This window comes from Culicoides brevitarsis, chromosome 3 (assembly GCF_036172545.1).
Source record: "Culicoides brevitarsis isolate CSIRO-B50_1 chromosome 3, AGI_CSIRO_Cbre_v1, whole genome shotgun sequence".
Taxonomy (NCBI): domain Eukaryota; kingdom Metazoa; phylum Arthropoda; class Insecta; order Diptera; family Ceratopogonidae; genus Culicoides; species Culicoides brevitarsis.
Genome location: NC_087087.1, coordinates 26,044,788 through 26,067,073, shown reverse-complemented (window position 1 = coordinate 26,067,073; position 22,286 = coordinate 26,044,788). Strand labels below are relative to the sequence as shown.

Genomic DNA, 22,286 nt, shown 5'->3' with positions numbered 1-22,286 from the left:
TAAAAATTATTTTTTGGCGATTATTTTAAATTTTATTATTTTTTTTATATATGAATTTTAAAAATAATAAATTCAGCTTCGTAGAATGTAATTTAAAATTACTTTTAAAAAAAATATATTGAAACATCTAAAGCTTTTTTTAAATTTTTGCGAAAATTTTAATTAATTTTAAAAATCAAATTTTTTTATTTATTTTATATTTGTGTAGAAATTAAATTATTTAAATTAATTTTTAAAATTTAAATTAAATTTAATTATAGTTTATTTAATTTAATTTTTCATTTAAATTTTTTATTAATAAATTAAATTTATTAAATTAATAAATTAAATTATTTAATTAATAAATTAAAAAATAATTTAGCCTAAATGACGTAAAAAATCCTATTTTAGATCAGTTTACAATTTTTTGAAATTAAACATTTTTATCAAAAAATAAAATAAAATAAATAAATAAAATTAAGTTTTTATTTTACTTTTCCTCTAAATTAATGCTTTTCAAGGAAAATTCAAACTTCACATCAAATAACAAACTTTTGTGGAATCCCTTCCCGTATTTTAAAACTCTTCAACCGTAATCTCCTAACTTAATATTTATTCAATCAACGCACCTCCAAAGTTTCCCACGACTGCTTGTGTAACACAAAAAAAAATATCATAAAACCTAACTCATGTAGCAGCATAAAAAAATAAATAATCAGACGTTTCCCCGACTCTTATCGTCGGAAAAATACCCATAAAATATAAACAGAATTAATTAAGTTACTTTGCGTTACACTTCTAAAATAAATAAAGCAAAGCTGACAAAAGTTCACACATTTCATCGCGAGTTACATAAAAGCGCTCACGTTCGTTCCAATCAACGCCAATGAATTCGTTATCGATATAAATATGTAACGCAAGAAGTTCTGTGCGAATGGCAACATATTGAACCGAGCAAAAGTTTATTTTTCTTTTTTTTTACTTTATTGGAAAGAAAGTAGGCAAGTATAGTCGATGGAAAGGTGAGAAAGGAGGTCTGCTTATGAACTTTTCGTTTAATATACACAGTAAGTTTGCTGTGTGTCGGGTATGCTGATTATGTACATATCATTTTTTCTCTTTTACTTTCTTTAAAAACGAGGCGCAGGCAGGTATATAATCGATGTAATCAATTCACATCACAAAATTCACAGGCAGGGAAAATTTTATTGCTTGTGATAAGGGGGATGTTCGAGTATTAATTCTACAAACTCTTTGTACTTTTAATTCCACTTGCTCAAGGTCAGTAATTTTTGTTACACATTAACTTTGAATGGCGTTTTACTTTTCGTTCTTTCTTGTTTTTTTTTTCATACGATATATGGCGATGCATGTTAAAAAATTCTTTTACTTTTTTTTATTACTTCGTTCACGTATTCAGTTTTATTACCTACTTAGACTTAGAAGAATGAATATAAAAAAAAATTACATGAAAAAATATACTTTACTTTGTAATATTTTTTTCTATCTAGAGGTTGTACAATGACGTCCTTCTACTTTTTTTCAGAATTCACGGCACCTTTTTTCCTCACTTTTTGTAATTTTTTCTAAGTTTACAAGGCTTTTTCACTACTTTTGATTTTTTTTTTCTATTTGAAGACAGAAACAGTGTGGGAAGTGAAAATGGATTTATTTCTAACTAATTGTTTGTTTGCTTTCCTGCTTATGGCATCTTACTGCGGTCCAGAAGTAATAATAACAACGGGAAAGCTTTTTCTCTTCAATATTTGCAGAAAAAATGAGTGTATATGGCTAAAACCACTAGTTGCAATTATATTATTCTGCCTAACACAAAAAAACGTCTATTATTTCTCCCTCGTCTGGCTATCGATACTCGTCGCATGAGTGAATGGAGAAAAGCCAACAGGGCGGCGACGAATTACGTGAAGAGATAACGAAAGTTTGCTCGTTAAAACATAATAAAAGTTGTGTGTGTGTGTGCGAAAATTGGTTCTCTCGCTCGCAGGAACGCATTTTTTATCGTAAACGGTGCAAAATTTGCGTTTTCTCCCTAGGCTTCGTACGGATGTCATATGTTTGAGTGAATGGCGATGATAAGAAGTTAACGAGCGCTCACGAGATGTAAAAAAGAATCTGAGAAAATAATTTGCAATGTGTACGGAGGACAATGCGAGTTGTATTGAGATAGGAATAGGACAGGCGCAGAAACGCAACGGAACAACTGATTTTGGCAACGTCGTAGGAATTTTGGTGCGTTTAAATGGTTTTTTGGATGATTTGTCGTTGCGAAAATTGATGAATTTTGTTTCATTTTAAATTTTGTTAAAATTTACTGATTTTCCATTCTTAACTCTTAACGAAATTACGAAAATAACAAAAGATTTTGAATTGTATTAAAAATTTCATACTGAAGAAAAAATTGTATTAAAATACAATATCAATTTTATAAAAAAATAATGTAACAAAAAATCTTTGACATTGTTCGGCTTTTTTACTTTTGATATTTTTTATGATACGAAAATTGTCAAAAAGAAACGGTTCATTTAAAATTATAGTTTCATAGATTTTTTTTCGTAAGAACTCACCCTCTAAAAATGAGTGAAATAGAATAGAGCGTATTTAGTTACAGTTTTCAAATTTCAAAACAAATTTCATATTTTAAATATTTCTGTATCAAATATATATCATTAATGCAATATGTTCAATGAATTAGCTCTTAAATATATACTCCAGTTTTTTGAACATATTTTAAAAGTATCTTCGATTTCAGATAGGTATGTCGATTAAAATTTCTTTGCATTTGTATATTATTTATCATTAAAGAAATAATTTCAATATTGAAGCTTTTTGAAAAAGTTTTGTAGAAAAAAATATTCTTTTGAACTCAAAATGATTGAATATTTATCGTTATTCTTTGTTTGTCTCCTTTGGATTTTTCAGTTGGATTTTCTACACTTTTTGCACTATCCGAAGACCAGATTGATGTCATTCAATCGGATCCAAGACAATCAAAGTACTTCCGATTTAGCACAACAGCCAAATTAATTCTTTTTTGTATTGATTTTAAATTAAATATCATCATATCTCATCTGAAACGCCTTATTTATTCATCGTTGGAGGTCGTCCGCCAGCTAATCCTTTCAATGCTACGTGAAACGTAATTGTTTGTTGTTCAAGAAGTTTATCGAGGAACTGCGCCCATAACCAGTTATTTTCATAAGAATTAAAAACTTTTATTTAATCTTCAGAATTACCTATTGGTTATGAATTCAATATTAAATGATCTTAATAAAATATTGTTTTGGCTTCCTTCTGTGTCTTATGATTTCGGTAAGAGCAGTACGGAAAGTCAGGTAAAGATGTCTTCTTAAATAATTAATTTTTAAAGTACTTATCGTTATTATGGAGCAGAATATTGATTTTTTTTAAAAGAAAAACCTACTTACCACATTTACCATATACAGAAAACATACGATTTTTTTGTCACATATTAGAACAAACGGACAGACAAATATATCCATTAAGATACATTTTCTTTTTTTTAACTCCCCTAACAAACAACCGGCAAATATTTGACATTTCCAACCCATCTTCCTTACCTTCGTACTGTATATGTGATTTTGTTTTTTATCGATTTAACAATAAATCTTCGTTCTACCAGAAACATGTGTGCCAAATTACTGCGAAATGTTGAAATAAAAGCGCGTCTCACTGGCAAGGAGCAATGGCAACAACTCATTGAACTTGCAAGTAATTTAACGAAGAGCAAGGGTGAAATTATCCTGCAGCGCGACATCTTCTTCCATTCGAAGCAAGGACGTCTTAAGCTCCGCTATTTGCTGCACAAGAAATCCGAGTTAATCTACTACGACAGACCGGATGTTGGAGGGCCAAAGTTAAGTTCATTTCACAAAGTTGACCTTGAGGATCCGGAAACGATGGAACAGATGCTCGACAAGTCTATTGGCACAAAGGGAAAGGTTCAGAAAGAGCGTTACTTGTTCTTGCACGAAGGAACTCGCATTCATCTGGACAATGTCGATGGTTTGGGATACTTTTTGGAGTTTGAGGCAGTCTTGAAGCCAGATGAAAGTGTTGAGAGCGGCGAGAAACGACTCCATGACTTATTGCAGGTCTTTAACATTCCAAAGGAAAATCTCATGGAGGGCGCTTACATGGATGAGTTAATGAAAAATGATTAGAAAAGTGTAAAAGTTACAAAATGAAAATGGTTTCCCTACGTACTTAACGTACATTTAACTAACATTGCCAAGTTTTTTTTTTCTAAGAGTCAATTCTTGTTAAAAATAAAGAAGAAGAAGCCTCTTCTTGTTTGATAAAAAGTACTTTATTTTTTTTTGTTCTTTAAATATTCACCTTACCTACGAAAATAATTAAAACCATAGTTAATTTTCCATGTAAGTTTCGACGGTTTCGTGACCCATGCTCAAACATTCGTTCTCCTCCATATTGGAAGACTCGCTGCTGAACATTTCCTGAGGTACAGACATTGTTACGTTATCCAAGGTGTCAAATTGTTTCAGTTCAAGGTGTCGTTGTACGTCTTCCGTGTTCAAATTGAGATCTTGCAAAATTGGATTTGCTGAAAAAAATAGAATTTCTTTTAAACTGCTTGAAAATCTCGAAAAAAAAATCACTTACTATGATGATTATTCGACATCAGCGACGAATTTGCCGACACCAAAGTCGGTTGAGGCATCGGCAGATGATGCTGTGGCGGTATTGGTTGCGGTAGTTGTTGCTGCTGCTGTTGCGCCGCAAGTTGCTTGTGTTTCGTGTACTTCCGTTTGGGTTGCCCGTCAGGTCGTTTGTTCGTTGGAATGTTTTGTCCGTCAACTGTTTTGCGTTTCTTGCCCATATTTGTCTGCGGCGGCGGAATTGGCTCTTCAACCGATGTATCGCTGTCATCGTCACTCAACTCACTTTCGGGATTCTCATATTTTAGCAAGCGATCGAGCAAATAGGAACGATCTCGGCTCACTTTCAGCAGTTGTTGTTGACTTGCCTTCAGAGATTCCTTGAAATATTCATTTTCCTGCGGAGAAAGGGAAGGTTCTAGATTCTGTGGAGCATAAAAGGATCGGGAAAAACTCACGTAAAGTAAGTATTTTAACTTTTTCTTTAATTCCCTGTACTTTGCTTTGTAGTTTTCAGATCCGTGATTGTTATCCATCGAGGGGTTTGTGCCCATTTCGTCCTCAGCTGCCTTTGTAGCGCGACAATACCAACCTGCAACGAGAGAGCGGCTTCTTAAAACACAATCAAAACATTAAAAAGGTGCCAAAAATTACCTTCTAACATGTTAAATACGCAGTAATCTCAATTTTTCACGAAAATTTTCTTTGTCTCATCTATTTGCAGAACTTTTCACGCAGACTCTGGATCGCCTAGCAACTATTCGAGCAAAATGATGCTTATTTTCTGTGAATTTTTTTTTGTATTGACATTAAATTTCATCGAAAATCGCCATTTTGCTGATTCAACGACTAAATAATTTCACGCTAATTCATGCTTTATTCTGAAAAAAATCGCCATCACGCTCATTCGTCTCGCAGATATTTTGATACACAGCAAAAGTGCTGAAAAAAACTATAAAATGCTCGCCATTTGAGAGACCTTCCGTGAAAATTTGGCACACAACAACGTTAGAGCATTCCCAAGGCACCGAGAAACAGGTAAAAATTGCGTCGCACCGCACTGTAGTCCAGCAAGTGCCCCGAAAAATTGTCGTTCCTTGTTGGAGTGTTGGACACTGAAAGAAATTTGAAAGAGAAAAAAAAGTTATTGGACTTGATAAAAGATTCAAACATATGTGAAAGTGAGAAAAAGTCGTGGTTCACGCGCGAGCTGGCATCCCGAACTTGCGGTAACGCCTAAAAAAACGGGAAAAAAGCGATCCGAGGACGGAAAAGAAGGAAAAAAAAAGTTCCATTCATCTTCTTTTCGCTGTTCTGTGTGCATAAGTATAACAATGGCTACGACTTATTAGCTCGTCGTTCGCTTTCTGTGTATTCGTTGTATGTGCTCACATATGCTGCTACAACAACAACAACAACAGTGTAAGTGCAGGGATACAAATAATAATAATAATAAAATAGAAGCAACAAGAGGTCAGTGTAACTTATTGTAAAAAAAAAAGTAATAAGAAGAGTAACATTACACACACACGTTCGAAGAACGACGACGACGACGCAACGTACGACATACAAAAATTATAATAATCATATAAGAGGAGTAAAGAATACAAAAAAAAAAAATAATAAGAAGAAGAAAAGATTGTCCGAAACACTTTGCGTGCGTTGTAGACCATTTTTTCTTCTCCGTTTTTTGTAAAGTCAGCTGGTAGCACGCAAAATTCCTGTAAATTTTTTTTCCGTCTCCGTGGATAATGAGCAGTAAATAACTCTTAAACGGGAGAAAGTAGCAAGCAGGACAATCGTTCGTGGTGCGATAAGGAATGGTTAAGACGGTAATGCAAAACGCAGACCAAATACCAGCAACAACGCAGCAAAAACAACAATCAGCGACCCCGCAAAAGCATCAATCTCTCTTCGGACTGTTCCTGGGCAACAACAGCAGCACTGGCGATCTGTTGTCGCACACGCATCAACATCACCATCATCATCATTCCGGTGTCCACGAACATCATTCATTAGGTGCCATTCCCTACTCGATGTCAAAGTCGTCTCAGTCGTCATCCGGCAGCAATTCCATCGTATCTTCCCTCACAAACAATCGTCTCTACTCCGTCGAGAGTATCGTCAAGCTAACGTCGTCGCCCCAAACCTCAGGCGGCTCTTCGCTCAGCAACAACACTTCCAAATCCAGTTCTACGACAAATCTCTGTGCCGTCGCCACCGCTCCAAAAATCCCGCATTCCTCAACCGCGAACGTTTCTTCCTTCGCCCAGGCCATTCTCAATTCCGCCGCGACGCCCAACAACGGCAACGGCACAAATTGCCTGAATAACAATCCCCAGACAAATCACTTGCCATCGCAGCAGCAGCATCATCATCAAATCACAAGTAGTCATGTTAGTATTATAACGTCGGCAGAACAAAAGAAACATTTGGCGAAGATGAGTTCCGTGGCGACAGCTACGACAACGACGACAACTGCGGCAACGCACGACAACGTTATTCAGCAGAGCAATGGCACGGAAGCGGCAGAGAGTGCGACAAAGACGCCCGTTAAGCCGAAACCGATGGTAGCGACACCGCAACAAGTTATGGCGCTTTATATGAACAAGTTGACGCCCTATGAGCATCACGAGATTTATAAATATTCCGAAATTTACTTTATTGGTGCTAATGCGAAGAAGCGACCCGGGATCATTGGTCCCAATAATTCGGATTACGATAATGAGCAAGGGTCGTATATTCAGGTGAGTGAATTTTTGAATTTTTATAAGATCAAGATATTTTATAAATTCATTTCGAAAATTCATTTTAAAAATTTGAAGAGTTCATTTCGAAAATTTATTAAAATTCATTTTAAAAATTTGAAGAGTTCATTTCGAAAATTTATTAAAATTCATTTTAAAAATTTGAAGAGTTCATTTCGAAAATTTATTAAAATTCATTTTAAAAATTTGAAGAGTTCATTTCGAAAATTTATTAAAATTCATTTTAAAAATTTGAAGAGTTCATTTCGAAAATTTATTAAAATTCATTTTAAAAATTTGAAGAGTTCATTTCGAAAATTTATTAAAATTCATTTTAAAAATTTGAAGAGTTCATTTTGAAAATTTATTAAAATTCATTTTAAAAATTTGAAGAATTCATTTTGAAAATATATTAAAATTCATTTTAAAAATTTGAAGAGTTCATTTCGAAAATTTATTAAAATTCATTTTAAAAATTTGAAGAGTTCATTTCAAAAATTTATTAAAATTCATTTTAAAAATTTGAAGAGTTCATTTCAAAAATTTATAAAAATTCATTTTAAAAATTTTTAAAAGTTCATTTTTTTGAAATTCATTTCGAAAATTTATTAAAATTCATTTTAAAAATTTGAAGAGTTCATTTCGAAAATTTATATAAAAATTCATTTAAAAAATCTGAAAATTTCAAATTTTTTAAAGTTTTATTTCAAATTCTGTAAAATTTTATTAAAAAAAATGTTTAAAAAAATTTAATATTAAAATTTAAATTTTTTTTTCCAAAAGATTCCACACGATCACATTGGATATCGCTATGAGGTGCTTAAAATTATTGGAAAAGGAAGCTTTGGACAAGTTGTTAAAGGTAACTTTCTACTTTTTTTTTTTTTTGTAAAAAATAAAAATTGATTTTTTTTCTCTTATTTTAGCTTACGATCACAAGACACACGAGCACGTAGCCTTAAAAATGGTTCGTAACGAAAAGCGATTTTTCCGACAGGCACAAGAAGAAATTCGCATCCTACTGCATTTACGTAAACAAGATCGTGATAATACCTTTAACGTAATCCACATTTATGATTACTTCATCTTCCGTAATCATATGTGCATAACATTCGAACTGCTGTATATCAATTTGTACGAACTGATTAAGAAAAACAAGTTTTTAGGATTTAATTTACAATTAGTTAGAAAATTTGCACATTCGCTGTTGCAATGCTTGGATGCGTTGCACAAAAATTCAATCATTCATTGTGATATGAAGCCAGAGAATATACTGCTCAAGCAACAGGGACGATCTGGAATTAAAGTAATTTCTTAAAAATTTCATTTTTTCTGAAAAAATCTCATAAAATTCATTTTTTTTAGGTTATTGACTTCGGTTCTTCCTGTTACGAAAGTCAACGCGTTTACACTTACATCCAATCGCGTTTTTATCGTGCGCCCGAAGTAATTCTCGGCGGCAAGTACAGCATGGCGATCGACATGTGGTCTCTCGGATGCATCCTGGCCGAACTTTATACCGGTTACGCCTTGTTACCCGGCGAAGATGAGGCAGATCAGCTAGCTTGCATGATCGAGTTACTCGGGATGCCGCCGCAAGCTGTTCTGGATTCGTCGAAACGCGCGAAGAATTTTATCACGGCAAAGGGATATCCGCGATATTGCAGCGTGAATATCAATCAAGAGGGAAAAGTTGAGTTTTATGGCGGTTTTTCGAGACGTGGAAAGCCAAGAGGACCTCCAGGTAAGAAGAAAATGAAGGAAATTTAGTGAAAAAATTTGAAATTATTTTTTTTGGGTTTTAGGATCTCGTGATTTGAAACGCGCATTGAAAGGATGTGACGACCAATTGTTTTTACATTTCCTAAAATGTTGTCTGGAATGGGATCAGCATCAGAGAATTACGCCCGCAGAAGCGCTCAAACATTCCTGGTGAGTAAAATTTTTGTAGTTCTCACGAATTTTCTCATTTTCGTACTCCTCAAGTTCCTCTTTTCTCAAATTTTTACTCCTCATTACTTATTTTACCCCGTTTTTGCTTTACTTATGACATTTTGCTCATTTTCATACTCCTCACATTTCTATTTTTTATCAATTTTTTTCGCTTAACGATTTTTTCCGTTTTTTTATGAAATTTTTCCCAATTTCTTACTCCTCATTACAAATTTTTCGTTTTTTCTTTTCAATTTCGTACTCCTCAGGATTTTTTTTTGCTCACTATGACTTTTATGTCTAATTTTCTTACTCCTCATATTTTTTTTTTTCAAATGTTTTCATGAGTTCTTTTTAAGTTTTCGTACTGCTAATGTCTAATTTTTAACAAGTTTGTTACTCCTAATTGTTATTTTTTTCATATTTTTCTTCTCATTTTCGTACTTTTTAAGAAATTTTCTCAATTTCGTACTCCTCAGGGTTTTTTTTTTTTGCTCTGTATGACTCGAATTCTTACTCCTCATAGCTTAATTTTTAATTTTTTCTACTCGTGTGCGTACTCCTCATAATTTTTTCTTGATTTTCTTACTACTCATAACAAACATATTTTGTCGCATTTTCTTACTTGTCATATTTTTTCCCCAATTTACTAATTTTTCTATTTCACAATTTTGTACTCCTCACTAATATTACCGAATTTTTTCTTCGAAGTGTGGTAAATTTTGATAAAAAATTTTTTAAACTCTTTTTTTTACCATTTTTTAGGTTCCGACGACGATTACCTAAACCACCGAATGGTAGCGGAAGTTCGAGTCTACCATCAACATCGGGTAACAACGGCTCCTCAACGAGTTCCTCCGCAACAAAGGCGAATGGCGGCGGCGATTCGCAAAACAACACCGACAGCATCGTCCTCGCTGTACCCGGCAATTCGAGCAGCAACACGACAAGCAACAGCAATACGAGCAATCAAAGTAATCCAGTCACGACAGCGAACGTTGCCACGCTCCAACGCACCGAACTCCTCAATGGGCCGAACAGCAAGATGGCAACGCTGCCAAATAAGTTGCGCGTTCAAATTTCGGCGACGTCAAACGATGACATGGTCGCCGGCAACACCTACAGCACATTTACACGCACACTCCAATCATCCTCGTCACTTACCAGCCTACCGCAATCATCCGCTACCGGAACATTTCGTCCCATCCTCAGCAGTCATCATTCGGCAATCGAGACAAGTAGTGCCGCACTGAATGCCGCCACGGGAAGCAATCCCACAAATGGGCTTAGTTTGTTACAATCGACGGGCACCACGAAATTACCGATAATTGGCGGGCAACGGAACACAATCACATAACAACACGACAACCTGTTGTAAGTTCTTCGTAGGTCGTAAGTAAAAAAAAAGTGTATGTTAGGGAAATCTTCTCATTAATTTTTTTAAAAGTTAAAATTTTCTCTCTTTTTTTCCGACTGACATTGTATTTTGTCAGACAAGTTGTTTTAATTTTTTTTTTCGAAATCTGTTTTGACGTCGTACGATGCTTACCAAGCTTTTGTAAAGTGAACACATTAAATATAAACAAAAAAATTATTAATTGCCTTATTAATTAACAAAACGTGTGTGAAAAAAAAACTGGAAACGAAAAAAAAGCAATTTCCGTAAAATTTATAAAAATGTGTTGAAATTTTTTGGAGCAAATTTAAAATAAATAAAAAGACCGATTGCACGAAATACTAAAAAAAAAATATTAATAAAACTAAAAGTAAGCATTAAACATAAAAAAAAATAATAAAAATAGATCTCGTACTGTGTGGCACACGAAATAGGGTTGGACTATTAAACAAAGCATGTTTTTAGGTGTTTGTTATAAAAAAAAAATAAAAATATTACTTAAAAAAAAATCACCACACACAGAACACACATGACACCAAATTATTGACCGCGATTGTTGATTGCTGGACCAATTATTCTTTGTCAGAAAAAAAATATTAAAAAATAAATCAAGTCATATCAAGAGTTTTGCTACAAAAAATTAGATTTTTTACGAAATTTTGGTCGAAAACAAAATTTTTTAGGGCACTCAGTATTATTTTGTCATAAATTTATGAATAGATAAAAGAAAATGTTAAGTGCAATCAACAATGAAATCGATAATCGTTTTAGTTTTTTTTTTCGAATCAGAATTAAATATTAAGCATTCATACCTTGATACAAAAGAAACAGAAAATAGACATTTTACAGTATTCATTAGGGATGTCAAAAGTAAGATCGCGATCAAGAGATCTTGAGATCACAGAAAAATTTTAATCGCTGTGGAATTTGTTTGAAATATTTTAATTTGAATTTAGTTTGAAATTTTTATCTAAAAATTAATAAAAAAAATATTAAAATTGGAAGATCCTGAAAGATCGTCACTGATCACTAAAGATCATTAAAGATCTTCTTCAAATTTAATCAATTTTGAGTCAATTCTTTTAAAAAATTTTAATTTTAAGCATTTTAAATTTCAAAACTAATTATTTAGATCTGAAATTCAAATAATTTTAAATTTTTTGATCAACTGATCGTTGGCGTCATAGATCTACTCAAAAGATCAAGATCACTAAAGATCTATTATTTTTTGTTAAATTCCTTCAAATCTTAATTGATAAAGAATTAACAAAGAAAATAAATAAAATATAATTTAATTATTTTTGAAAAATCGATCATCTGATCAATTTTGGCGCGATCTTTTGACAATCCAAGCATTTCCCGCGTTTTTTTAAATTAATCAATACAAACACGAAAAACAATTCCGAATTTAAGTTTTTTTTTTATTTCTTTGTAATTTTACGTAAAATTGTGATGAAATAAAAGTAATAATAAATAAATAATGAAATATTCACTAGCCAATGTTAATTTTTAAGCATTTTTAAGGTTATAAAAGTTACACTGCTGTACAAATTCCGGAGAAAAAAAGACCTTACTTTTAAATAAATTTCCAAAAAATTAACAAAATTTAATTTTTAGTTTAAATTTTTTTTTACTAACACAATTTAAATTTAGTTTTGACTGATCAATTGAGATTATAATGTAAAAAAAATAATAATCTAGAATAGACAAACTTCTAAATGGCTAAAATTGTAACATATTTGATACTCAAAAGATTGTTGCAAGGGAAATTACTTAAAAAAATTACGGCATTTAACTTGTTGCGTCAATGTTTAGGTGCTATTTTTCAGAACCAATTTTTGTTTGAATTTTAATTAATTTTTTTTATTATTTTTCAAAAAAAAAACAGAAAATTAAAGAGTGATCATTACATTAAAAAAAAAAAATAAAATTATATCAAACAAAAATAGAATAATTGCTACTTAATTAAAAAAATTAAAAAAAATAAAGGATGATCGATGTTAAATATGCTTGCTTTTAAGAAAAAAATAAAAAAAAAGTTATATAAAAAAAACACATAAAATAAACAATGAACAATTTAAATAAATTTTTCAAGTGTCTATATATAAAAAAAATAAATATTATACAAAAAATACCATTTATTGAAAAAAGTAAGCATATTGTACGCAAACATATTTAAAAAAAATAATCGTCACGCTCTAGCAAAATACAATCAAATGTAGATTTATCAATGAAAAAAAGCAAACAAAAAATGTGTAGATAATTATTTTATAATTTTGTAATATGGAACGATATCCTGATCAATGACTACAAGATAAAAAAAAATACTTAACACAAAACAAAAGTTGCCAACTTAAAATATTAATCTGCAATGCGATTTTTTTTTTAATTTTTAAATCCTATATTTTTTAATTAAATATTAAACTAGAGAAAAAACAAGAAAAAAAATAATAAAATAAAATTGGAAAATAAATGATCTGACTGTAAAAAAATAAATATAATTTTTTTATAAAGAAAAATTAGCCTATCTTATAGTTATTATTATCATTATAAAGGTCTTGTGTTAGCAATTCAATATAAATAAATAATGAATAAAAAAATCAATTGATGATATAGAAATCGTGAAAAGTAATAAAGAAAACATTGCAAAATGCATACTTGTATAAAAATTGAAAAAATGTGATTTTTATTGATTTTTTTTAAAGGCAAAGAGAAAATTTGAAGGTAAAATTTTATGGAATATTTTAAATTTTTATTTTTTTTAAATTAAAAATAAAAATAAAAAATTACCTAATTTAATACTAAATTACGTACTAAATTAATTAAATTTAAAAAAATATTTTCAATTTTTTAATTTTGAAGACTAAATTTTGACATAAAAAATTTTTGTTAAAAAATTTAAAATTAAAAAAAAACTATTTTTAAAATTTAAAAAATAAAAATTGTTGAAAAATTGATGGATGTATTAATTTCAAAAAAAGTTTTTTGTTTGGAGCGGCCTTAATTCAAATAAAAAAATATATCAGATTATTGATTTTTTCAACAATTTTAATTTGTATAGACTCATTTTAATTAAATTTTATATTTTTAGCTTTTTTAGTGGTGAAAATCGGAATATTTTTTATTCTGAAAACTAAAATTTGACATAAAAATCAGTAAATTATGCTCAGTTCGAACGTTTAAAAACTTAAAAATAAAAAAAAAAAATCTGAAAAATTTAGTAAATCTTACAAATTGTTTCTGATTTTCGTCATGAGATGGTAAAAAAATTTAAATTTTTTAATTTAATTTTTTAAAATTTTTCGACCTTAGCTTTCTAAAAAAATTAGAAAAATAAATTTTTCGATGAAATTCCGTTTGAAATTTTTCAAAAATTTGTTTAAAATGAAGAAATTTCAGTTTTTTCAAAAAAATAAGTGAAATTTTTATAAATTTTCCAATTTTTTATTTAAAAAAAAATTTTAGCTCTTCGAAACCAAAAAAAAACTCATCATTAATTGTTCATCTCCCATTTTTATTAATTTATTTCATTGCTACGGGATTTTTACAAAAGAAAAAGAACTTTTAACTATTAAATTAGTAATTTTTTGTTATAAAAAGCTAAAAATTCGTCACACCATGACATTGTCTGTGCAAAAATGAAATTTTCCTAAAACACACGGAATCCCTGTGGATTGGCAGTAATACTCATACGTTCGATATTTTGTGCAATTTTGTCACAGGCTTCGGTAAATTCTTCCCCTTTAACCACCAAACGTTGCTCTTCCAGAATTTCGCGTTGCGGCTTGTCATCGTACATTTTTGTGAGGTACTTTAATTGACGTCCCGTGTGATGGAAGACAAATGCGTGCCATAATGAGAATAAAATTACCTAAAAAAAAATTTTTTTACAAAAAAATCTATAAAATAATTGAAAAACGTACCTTTTGATCATTGTAATCAACAAATTTGCCTAATTCAGTATAAAGGTTCTGCGTTTCTGCGACGTAACTTTCGGCAAAATCGAGATTTAGGAGATCCTCGTCGCCACCAACTTCGTTCAATTGAGCTAAAATTTGGAGTTTTGTTGATGCCACGATTTTTCGGATGAGGGCGTCGATAAAAGTTTGCTTCTGTTTGTCCATTTGTCTAAAAAAATTTTTTTTTAGATGGATTTTAGACTAAAAAAAATTAAACTTACGATTTGATCTTTGCTGCATCCGGTCTCTGATCACTTTTCATGCCGTAAAATTTGAGTAGCGCATCTTGGTCGGTGCCTTCGATTACGAGTTTTGCCAAATTTTCTATTTTTGTTAATTTTTCGGTCAATGTTTCGATATCCGTTTCATTTAATTTCGCCAAATTGTGTTTCCATGTCCATGGAAGTTGCGTTTTCAAGTCGTTGGCAGTGTCTAAATGGTTCAACATTGACATGTGAATGGGAAGGTGCGTCGGGAAGCTCTTTAGCAAATCCTGATAGAGCATTTCCGCGTTTTCCGTGTCCAATTTGGCCAGTTGTTGTATCTGGAAGTCCCGAAGTGTCTCCTTGTACTCGTCAAATTTGGATTTTTGTTCTTTATTGGCGTTATTATTGTTGCCGTTCTTCTTCACTGCAGGTCCTTCCGTCAAAATATACTCAAAATGGTGGGTATCGACTTTGCGCGTTGCCTCGTCCTTGGCATAGACGATAGTTCCTTCGAGCCAGGAGCATTGCGGCGGGATTGCGGCTTTGTTGAGACGATCATTGCTCAACGGAGCCACATACAGGGGTCGATAAGTGCCCGAAAGAAGTTGCGCCGTGGTGATTTTCTTGCCTGCGATGACGGCTTGATTGAAAGATTTGTAAACGTCGAGCGATAATGAACTCGCCAACTTGAAATTGACGAGAACAGTTGCTTCTGACACCTTTTCCAAGCATTCTTTCTTCTCGTGACGCACTTGAAGTCGAATTGTGTAGTCACCTTTGTCCAATTTCACGTAGTTACTGTTGGAATAGGCATCGCCGCAAGCCATCATCTGTTTGTTCGCATCGAAAATCATCCACAGTTGCGACTCAAATTCCGATTCGTACAAAACGCTGTACAGCAAAGGACAGTAAATCGCTAATTCCGCCGCTTTTGTCACGTGAAGCGTGTACGTGAGGATATTTTGGTAGATTTGACGAGCAGGAGGGACGACATCGCGCGCACTGAGACTAGTTATTTTACTTTCCGTCGGCTTCAAAACCATCACAGCCGTTTTCAGGGTGATCGCGGGAAGAATTTCCTCGGATAAGAGACTTGTCAAGTTGATGCGATGAACTCCGGAGGCACTGTGCATGACATCTAAAAAGTAAAAATTGAGATAAAATAATTTTTCTTTGAAAAAATTGAGAAATTTTTGACTCACGAGCATTTTTAACATTAACTCCGTGGAATTTAATCCGATATTTGAGAGGTACTTCGCCATAGCTGGACCAATATTTGGCGATACACACCTCAAGCACATTCTCTTCGGCACATTTGAAGATATGTTGGGCATAATTTTCGCAATTGACGGTAAGCATCTTTTGTGTTTCCAGCGCTTTGCAATACTTGTTGGGCAGAATTTGTTGAGTGTGGATCCAAAATCGTCCTCCAACGTAGTCGTTTGGGGTGTCAGATGTCAATTCGAGAACTGAAATTTAAAGAAAAATGTGAGAAAATTGAGAATTTTTAATAATTGACCCAGTGAGCATTTTTAAATTTGGACCCAGTTTACATTTTTTTAGAATTTATCTTTAATTTTTCTCTAATTTTTTTAATAATTTAATTTTAAATTATTAATTAATTTTAATAATCTAATAATCTTGATAAAAATTCTACTTTTTGACCTAATGCACATTTTACAAAATTGTCCCAATACACAGAAAAATTTTAACGCAGTCTGAATTAAATTTTTACATTTTGATTTTAATTTAATGAAAATTTTGAGAAAAAATAAGACCTAATGCACATTTTAAAAATTATCCCAATACACATTTAAATTGTTGACCCAGTGCAAAATTTAAATTTTTAATATTTGATTAATTTTAAATGACAATTTAAGGAGAAAAAAGTTTTTATTGCTTTTTACCCTTATGCAAAAAATTTTTCTTGACCCAATGCAAATTCTTAAATTTTGATGCAAATTTTAGATTTCATCCCAATGCAAATTTTTTTGTAAATTTTGATAACTTTAACGTAAAATATTTAAATTTTACTTTTTGACCCATTGAACATTTCAATTTTTGACCCCATGCAAATTTTTAATTGTTGACCCGATGCAAAATTTTAATTTTTGTCTTATTGAATACTTAATAAAAATTGTCCCATAAAGTATTTTACCCAGTTTCATCCATTTTATATTTAAAATTTTACCCCAATGCAAATTTTAGATCTCGTCCCAGTGCAAAATTGATTTTTTCTTCAAATTTTAAAAACTTTAATAAGAAAATTTTTAAATTTTGAGTCTTTTTTTACTTTTTGACCCATTTTATATTATAGTTTTACACCCAATGTAAATTCTTAATTGTTTGACCCAATGAAAATTTATATTTTTTGCCCCAATGCACATTTTAAAAATTCTCCTCTTTAAAAATACCTTTTTTTAAAGCAAATTATCTCTTACCTGCCCATGTCGCATGCCTTGGCACCTGGAAAAAGTCCCGAATAATCGTATTTGGCTTGCACAGCACCGCTTCTCGTGGCGAATATTCGTATTGTGTCGCTGCCTCCATCTGTCTCGGTTGCACTACTGTCACAGGAATCTCGAAAATCGGTCCTTTTTCGACGCAGGTCGAGTCATAAGCCTTAACGGCGGCACTGTGAACTCCAACTGGCAACGCTGTGGGATCCACTCGAACTGCCAATGATCTCGATGTGTAACACAAATCGAGAAATCCGCCACATTGCACCCACGAAGCTGTCGGAACGAGTGTGCAATGCACGTTAAAATCGAGTTTCGCCTTGGGCGACGCGAATTTCTCGTTGAACATCACAGGCTCGATGGTGACAGTGAATTCCTCGGGTTTGGTTAAAACTCCCGTTCGCATGTGGATTCCTTTGGCGTTGTTACTGCCGACAGCGACGGAGAAACGAACTTCGTTTTCCTGGCGATTTTTGTACTCGCAGAGATGTTCGAAGGCTTTTTCGACGTTTAGTAAGCCGTTTCCTTGTGCAAAGGGATCGACATGGTCGAGTTTTGTTGCGGTGTTTTCGAGTGCTTGTTTGATGCTGTACGGCGTGTAAGCGATCTTTTTCTGCTTCAAACCGGAAATTAACAAGGCAACAGCTCCTGCGACATGCGGCGATGCCATACTCGTGCCATTCATGAGTTGCGCTTTTGCCATTGTGAATTCCGGAACGGAAGCAATCGCAGCTCCAGGGGCACAAACTGTCACTCCGGCACCGCCATCGATGCAGGGACCACGAGAAGTCCACGTATAAACGTTTCCCGGGAGTTTTTGTCGTAACGAGTATTCAGCTTCCATCATGTCAGGTGAGACGTAAGCTCCGACACAGACCAATGTTGGTTGCGAAATGTCTGGCGGCGTGCCAATTGTACACAAAGCAGGTCCATGATTGCCCGCCGAAGCAACCCAAACGACGCCATACCGATTTACGAGCTCCGACATGAGTTCCCCGACACGTCCCGCATTCGACCAATGCGCGTGTTCGCCATAACTCATGTTAATAACGTCAACTTTCCTCCCTGCCTCGCACAATTCCATGACTTTGATGATGGCACGCACGATTGCCGTGCCAGTTTCCATGCTCCCGAGACGTCCTTCGCCAATTCCGAGCGAAACTATCTTCGCCGCCGGTGCAATTCCATTCATATTTGGGTCTTCGGGGTGATATCCGCTCGCTATCGATGCCACATGCGTACCATGACTACTGCACATCCCCACAATTTCCAAAATATTTCCGTTGTCATGAACATTCACGGAAATCGTCAAGTAATCATCCACTCGAGCCATTTCCTGATGCGTCGAATACTCGTGCACGAGCAACGCATTCTCCAAATCGCCATTTTCGGTCGTATCAATTACCGTTAACCATCCCTCGTCGCCCCCATGGAACACGACACAGTCATACGAGAACCGCAAATCGCCCAATTTCTTATCTTGTTGCACGAGAAATTCCATTTTTGCATCTAAATCTTCTTTTTGCAGCTTTTCCTTCAACTGAAAATTCGTGGCAACCGGATTTTTCGTCTCAAAATCCTCGATTTGTTTGGCAACTTCGTTCAAGGCTTTTTTGTGGCTTGCTTCCCAGTTTTTCAATTTGAAATCTGCGTTTTGTTTCTCGCGAATGCGTGAAGGGCACAAGTCAGCAAAGGATTTTAAGCCAACCCGATACTCCCCGGATGGGTTAAGGGCTTTGAAATTGTCAGGAATACGCAAATTTCGTCCGGATAATCCTTGAATCGTGCCTTCCGGGGTGATTTGAACTTTTTTGCTCGTATCAACGTCGCCGCAGCCACTGCAATCGAAACGTTCAACGACTTTGACGTCACCTCCAGGTACGTTCTAAAATAAAAAATTATTTTTTTTTTGAGTAATGAACAGGAAATGTCGCAATTTTAGCGTTAAATCATCGAAATTTGGTTGGAAAGTTGATGATTTGACAAAAAAATTAACTTACACGAAGTCCACTGGATTGAGCATCTACTCCGGAGTCGAAAATAGCAATTGTTACATTTTTTCCATTGAATTCGGGGTGTTTTGCGAGAAAGCTGAGGACTCCAGTCTCATTTTTTGGCACGAGAGCACTTATGGGGAACTTTTTGTCAACGTAATTGTCCATTTTTCGGGTTGATTTTGGATATTGTCTAAATTTGATCGATGCTACGGTACTAAATTTTAATTGGCTTTTGTTGATCCTGCAAGATAAATTTTTAAAAATTTAATTTTAAGGTAATTTTTGGAATTTTAAGAGACAAAATTAATTTTAAGAGATAAAATTGTCGGATTTTGCGATAAAAATTGAGTTCGTACTGAGATTATCTTTGTTTGTTTTGAAAAATCTCAGTACATTACACACATATACGGCTCCTGGATCGTACAGAACTTTTTTTTCGACTTTTTAAAGTGAATTTTTCTCAATTTCGCAAGTTCCGCAGGACAAAAAAGCCCTGAAAATGTACACACCTGTTTACTACTAATTGAAATTTTATGCTGGTTGCATAGTATTTTGTGATTTTCAGCAAAACCGATGACGATGACAATGCTTAAAATTGAATTCTTTTGAGAACCGGAACGACAGGCAGCAACCTTCCACGTACGAGAATGGAATAAGACTGAAGATAAAAAGAAAGTAGCTGGGAATGTTGTTTTGCTTCGCGATGGGAATGAATTGATGAATTAGCATGTAGGCGAATTAGTAGGTATGGGACGATTCATTAATGAAGTCTGATGATCACTCATGGAAATCTTAGATCAGCTATTTTGGTAAATAAGTTTTTAATTTTAATTCTTTAGTTGTTTAATTTTGAAATTCAGAAAGATTAAATTTTGATTGATTTTGAATAGTTTTGAGTTATAAAATGATTAAAAATGATAAATTGGAGCCCTCTGATGAATTTTTATCCATTTGGAGCAAGATTTGACAAAAATTACTTTGACACAGTTTTTGACATAGTTTTTGACACAGTTTTTTTCTTGATTTAGTTTTCAAAACAAAACTATGTCAAAGGAAAAAATTTTTTTCAGTTTCAATTTTTTAGCAGTTTTGAGTTATAAAATGATTAAAAATGATAAATTAGAGCCCTCTGACAAATTTTTATCCATTTGGAGCAAGATTTGACAAAAATTGCTTTGACACAGTTTTTGACACAGTTTTTTTCTTGATTTAGTTTTCAAAACAAAACTATGTCAAAGGAAAAAATTTTTTTCAGTTTCAATTTTTTAGCAGTTTTGAGTTATAAAATGATTAAAAATGAGGAATTAGAGCCCTCTGACAAATTTTTATCCATTTGGAGCAAGATTTGACAAAAATTACTTTGACACAGTTTTTGACATAGTTTTTGACACAGTTTTTTTTCTTGATTTAGTTTTCAAAACAAAACTATGTCAAAGGAAAAAATTTTTTTCAGTTTCAATTTTTTAGCAGTTTTGAGTTAAAAAATGATTAAAAATGATAAATTAAAGCTCTCTGACAAATTTTTATCCATTTGGAACAAGATTTGACAAAAATTACTTTGACACAGTTTTTGACATAGTTTTTGACACAGTTTTTTTCTTGATTTAGTTTTCAAAACAAAACTATGTCAAAGGAAAAAATTTTTTTCAGTTTCAATTTTTTAGCAGTTTTGAGTTATAAAATGATTAAAAATGAGGAATTAGAGCCCTCTGACAAATTTTTATCCATTTGGAGCAAGATTTGACAAAAATTACTTTGACACAGTTTTTGACATAGTTTTTGACACAGTTTTTTTCTTGATTTAGTTTTCAAAACAAAACTATGTCAAAGGAAAAAATTTTTTTCAGTTTCAATTTTTTAGCAGTTTTGAGTTATAAAATGATTAAAAATGATAAATTAAAGCTCTCTGACAAATTTTTATCCATTTGGAGCAAGATTTGACAAAAATTGCTTTGACACAGTTTTTGACATAGTTTTTGACACAGTTTTTTTCTTGATTTAGTTTTCAAAACAAAACTATGTCAAAGGAAAAAAATTTTTTTCAGTTTCAATTTTTTAGCAGTTTTGAGTTATAAAATGATAAATTAGAGCCCTCTGACAAATTTTTATCCATTTGGAGCAAGATTTGACAAAAATTACTTTGACACAGTTTTTGACATAGTTTTTGACACAGTTTTTTTCTTGATTTAGTTTTCAAAACAAAACTATGTCAAAGGAAAAAATTTTTTTCAGTTTCAATTTTTTAGCAGTTTTGAGTTAAAAAATGATTAAAAATGATAAATTAAAGCTCTCTGACAAATTTTTATCCATTTGGAGCAAGATTTGACAAAAATTGCTTTGACACAGTTTTTGACATAGTTTTTGACACAGTTTTTTTCTTGATTTAGTTTTCAAAACAAAACTATGTCAAAGGAAAAAAATTTTTTCAGTTTCAATTTTTTAGCAGTTTTGAGTTAAAAAATGATTAAAAATGATAAATTAAAGCTCTCTGACAAATTTTTATCCATTTGGAGCAAGATTTGACAAAAATTGCTTTGACACAGTTTTTGACATAGTTTTTGACACAGTTTTTTTCTTGATTTAGTTTTCAAAACAAAACTATGTCAAAGGAAAAAATTTTTTTCAGTTTCAATTTTTTAGCAGTTTTGAGTTAAAAAATGATTAAAAATGATAAATTAAAGCTCTCTGACAAATTTTTATCCATTTGGAGCAAGATTTGACAAAAATTGCTTTGACACAGTTTTTGACATAGTTTTTGACACAGTTTTTTTCTTGATTTAGTTTTCAAAACAAAACTATGTCAAAGGAAAAAATTTTTTTCAGTTTCAATTTTTTAGCAGTTTTGAGTTAAAAAATGATTAAAAATGATAAATTAAAGCTCTCTGACAAATTTTTATCCATTTGGAGCAAGATTTGACAAAAATTGCTTTGACACAGTTTTTGACATAGTTTT

The 22,286-nt window shown here is 32.4% G+C and overlaps 5 protein-coding genes across 6 annotated transcripts in view; 2 read left to right on the top strand and 3 right to left on the bottom strand.

Moving 5' to 3' along the window:
- The window catches only part of LOC134834747 (calmodulin-A-like), a 30,834-nt gene extending 29,166 nt beyond the window's left edge, over window positions 1-1,668 (bottom strand). For both annotated transcript variants that reach the window (XM_063849507.1, XM_063849508.1), the window contains exon 1: window positions 1,467-1,668. The gene's annotated coding sequence lies outside the window, so the exon portion shown is untranslated. The remainder of the gene's footprint in view (window positions 1-1,466) is intronic.
- A 1,890-nt stretch (window positions 1,669-3,558) lies between these two features.
- On the top strand, window positions 3,559-4,325 carry LOC134833552 (uncharacterized). Its single transcript, XM_063847904.1, has one exon. The coding sequence runs from the start codon at window positions 3,645-3,647 to the stop codon at window positions 4,179-4,181; it is 537 nt and encodes a 178-aa protein (XP_063703974.1). The 5' UTR covers window positions 3,559-3,644; the 3' UTR covers window positions 4,182-4,325.
- LOC134833550 (uncharacterized) lies at window positions 4,284-5,450 on the bottom strand. Its single transcript, XM_063847903.1, has 4 exons — window positions 5,292-5,450; window positions 5,096-5,229; window positions 4,642-5,035; window positions 4,284-4,582 (listed from the first exon to the last, which is right to left on the bottom strand). The coding sequence occupies exons 1-4, from the start codon at window positions 5,299-5,301 to the stop codon at window positions 4,386-4,388; spliced, it is 735 nt and encodes a 244-aa protein (XP_063703973.1). The 5' UTR covers window positions 5,302-5,450; the 3' UTR covers window positions 4,284-4,385.
- Window positions 5,451-5,592: 142 nt separating this feature from the next.
- On the top strand, window positions 5,593-10,900 carry LOC134833354 (dual specificity tyrosine-phosphorylation-regulated kinase 2). Its single transcript, XM_063847651.1, has 6 exons — window positions 5,593-7,384; window positions 8,168-8,246; window positions 8,311-8,690; window positions 8,750-9,128; window positions 9,190-9,316; window positions 10,082-10,900. Exons 1-6 carry the CDS (start codon window positions 6,458-6,460, stop codon window positions 10,671-10,673), a joined length of 2,484 nt encoding a protein of 827 aa, XP_063703721.1. The 5' UTR covers window positions 5,593-6,457; the 3' UTR covers window positions 10,674-10,900.
- Window positions 10,901-14,205: 3,305 nt separating this feature from the next.
- Window positions 14,206-19,982, bottom strand: LOC134834667 (tripeptidyl-peptidase 2). The gene is made up of 7 exons (XM_063849405.1): window positions 19,843-19,982; window positions 19,337-19,574; window positions 17,319-19,221; window positions 16,080-16,346; window positions 14,893-16,015; window positions 14,636-14,840; window positions 14,206-14,583 (listed from the first exon to the last, which is right to left on the bottom strand). Exons 2-7 carry the CDS (start codon window positions 19,496-19,498, stop codon window positions 14,362-14,364), a joined length of 3,882 nt encoding a protein of 1,293 aa, XP_063705475.1. The 5' UTR covers window positions 19,499-19,574; window positions 19,843-19,982; the 3' UTR covers window positions 14,206-14,361.
- Window positions 19,983-22,286: the final 2,304 nt, after the last annotated feature.

What these genes read in the sequence shown, in the direction of transcription:
- LOC134833550 (XM_063847903.1), bottom strand. An exon ending in AGTTAAAATACTTACTTTAC is followed by an intron (nt 5,036 to 5,095) that starts GTGAGTTTTTCC and finishes CTTTCTCCGCAG; the next exon opens with GAAAATGAATATTTCAAGGA. An exon ending in GATGTCGAATAATCATCATA is followed by an intron (nt 4,583 to 4,641) that starts GTAAGTGATTTT and finishes TATTTTTTTCAG; the next exon opens with CAAATCCAATTTTGCAAGAT.
- LOC134833354 (XM_063847651.1), top strand. Translation starts at nt 6,458, where the DNA reads ATGGTTAAGACGGTAATGCAAAACGCAGACCAAATACCAGCAACAACG. An exon ending in CTTTGGACAAGTTGTTAAAG is followed by an intron (nt 8,247 to 8,310) that starts GTAACTTTCTAC and finishes CTCTTATTTTAG; the next exon opens with CTTACGATCACAAGACACAC. An exon ending in AGGGACGATCTGGAATTAAA is followed by an intron (nt 8,691 to 8,749) that starts GTAATTTCTTAA and finishes CATTTTTTTTAG; the next exon opens with GTTATTGACTTCGGTTCTTC.
- LOC134833552 (XM_063847904.1), top strand. Translation starts at nt 3,645, where the DNA reads ATGTGTGCCAAATTACTGCGAAATGTTGAAATAAAAGCGCGTCTCACT.
- LOC134834667 (XM_063849405.1), bottom strand. Translation starts at nt 19,498, where the DNA reads ATGGACAATTACGTTGACAAAAAGTTCCCCATAAGTGCTCTCGTGCCA. An exon ending in CTCAATCCAGTGGACTTCGT is followed by an intron (nt 19,222 to 19,336) that starts GTAAGTTAATTT and finishes TTTTTATTTTAG; the next exon opens with AACGTACCTGGAGGTGACGT. An exon ending in GATGCAGCAAAGATCAAATC is followed by an intron (nt 14,841 to 14,892) that starts GTAAGTTTAATT and finishes AAATTTTTTTAG; the next exon opens with ACAAATGGACAAACAGAAGC.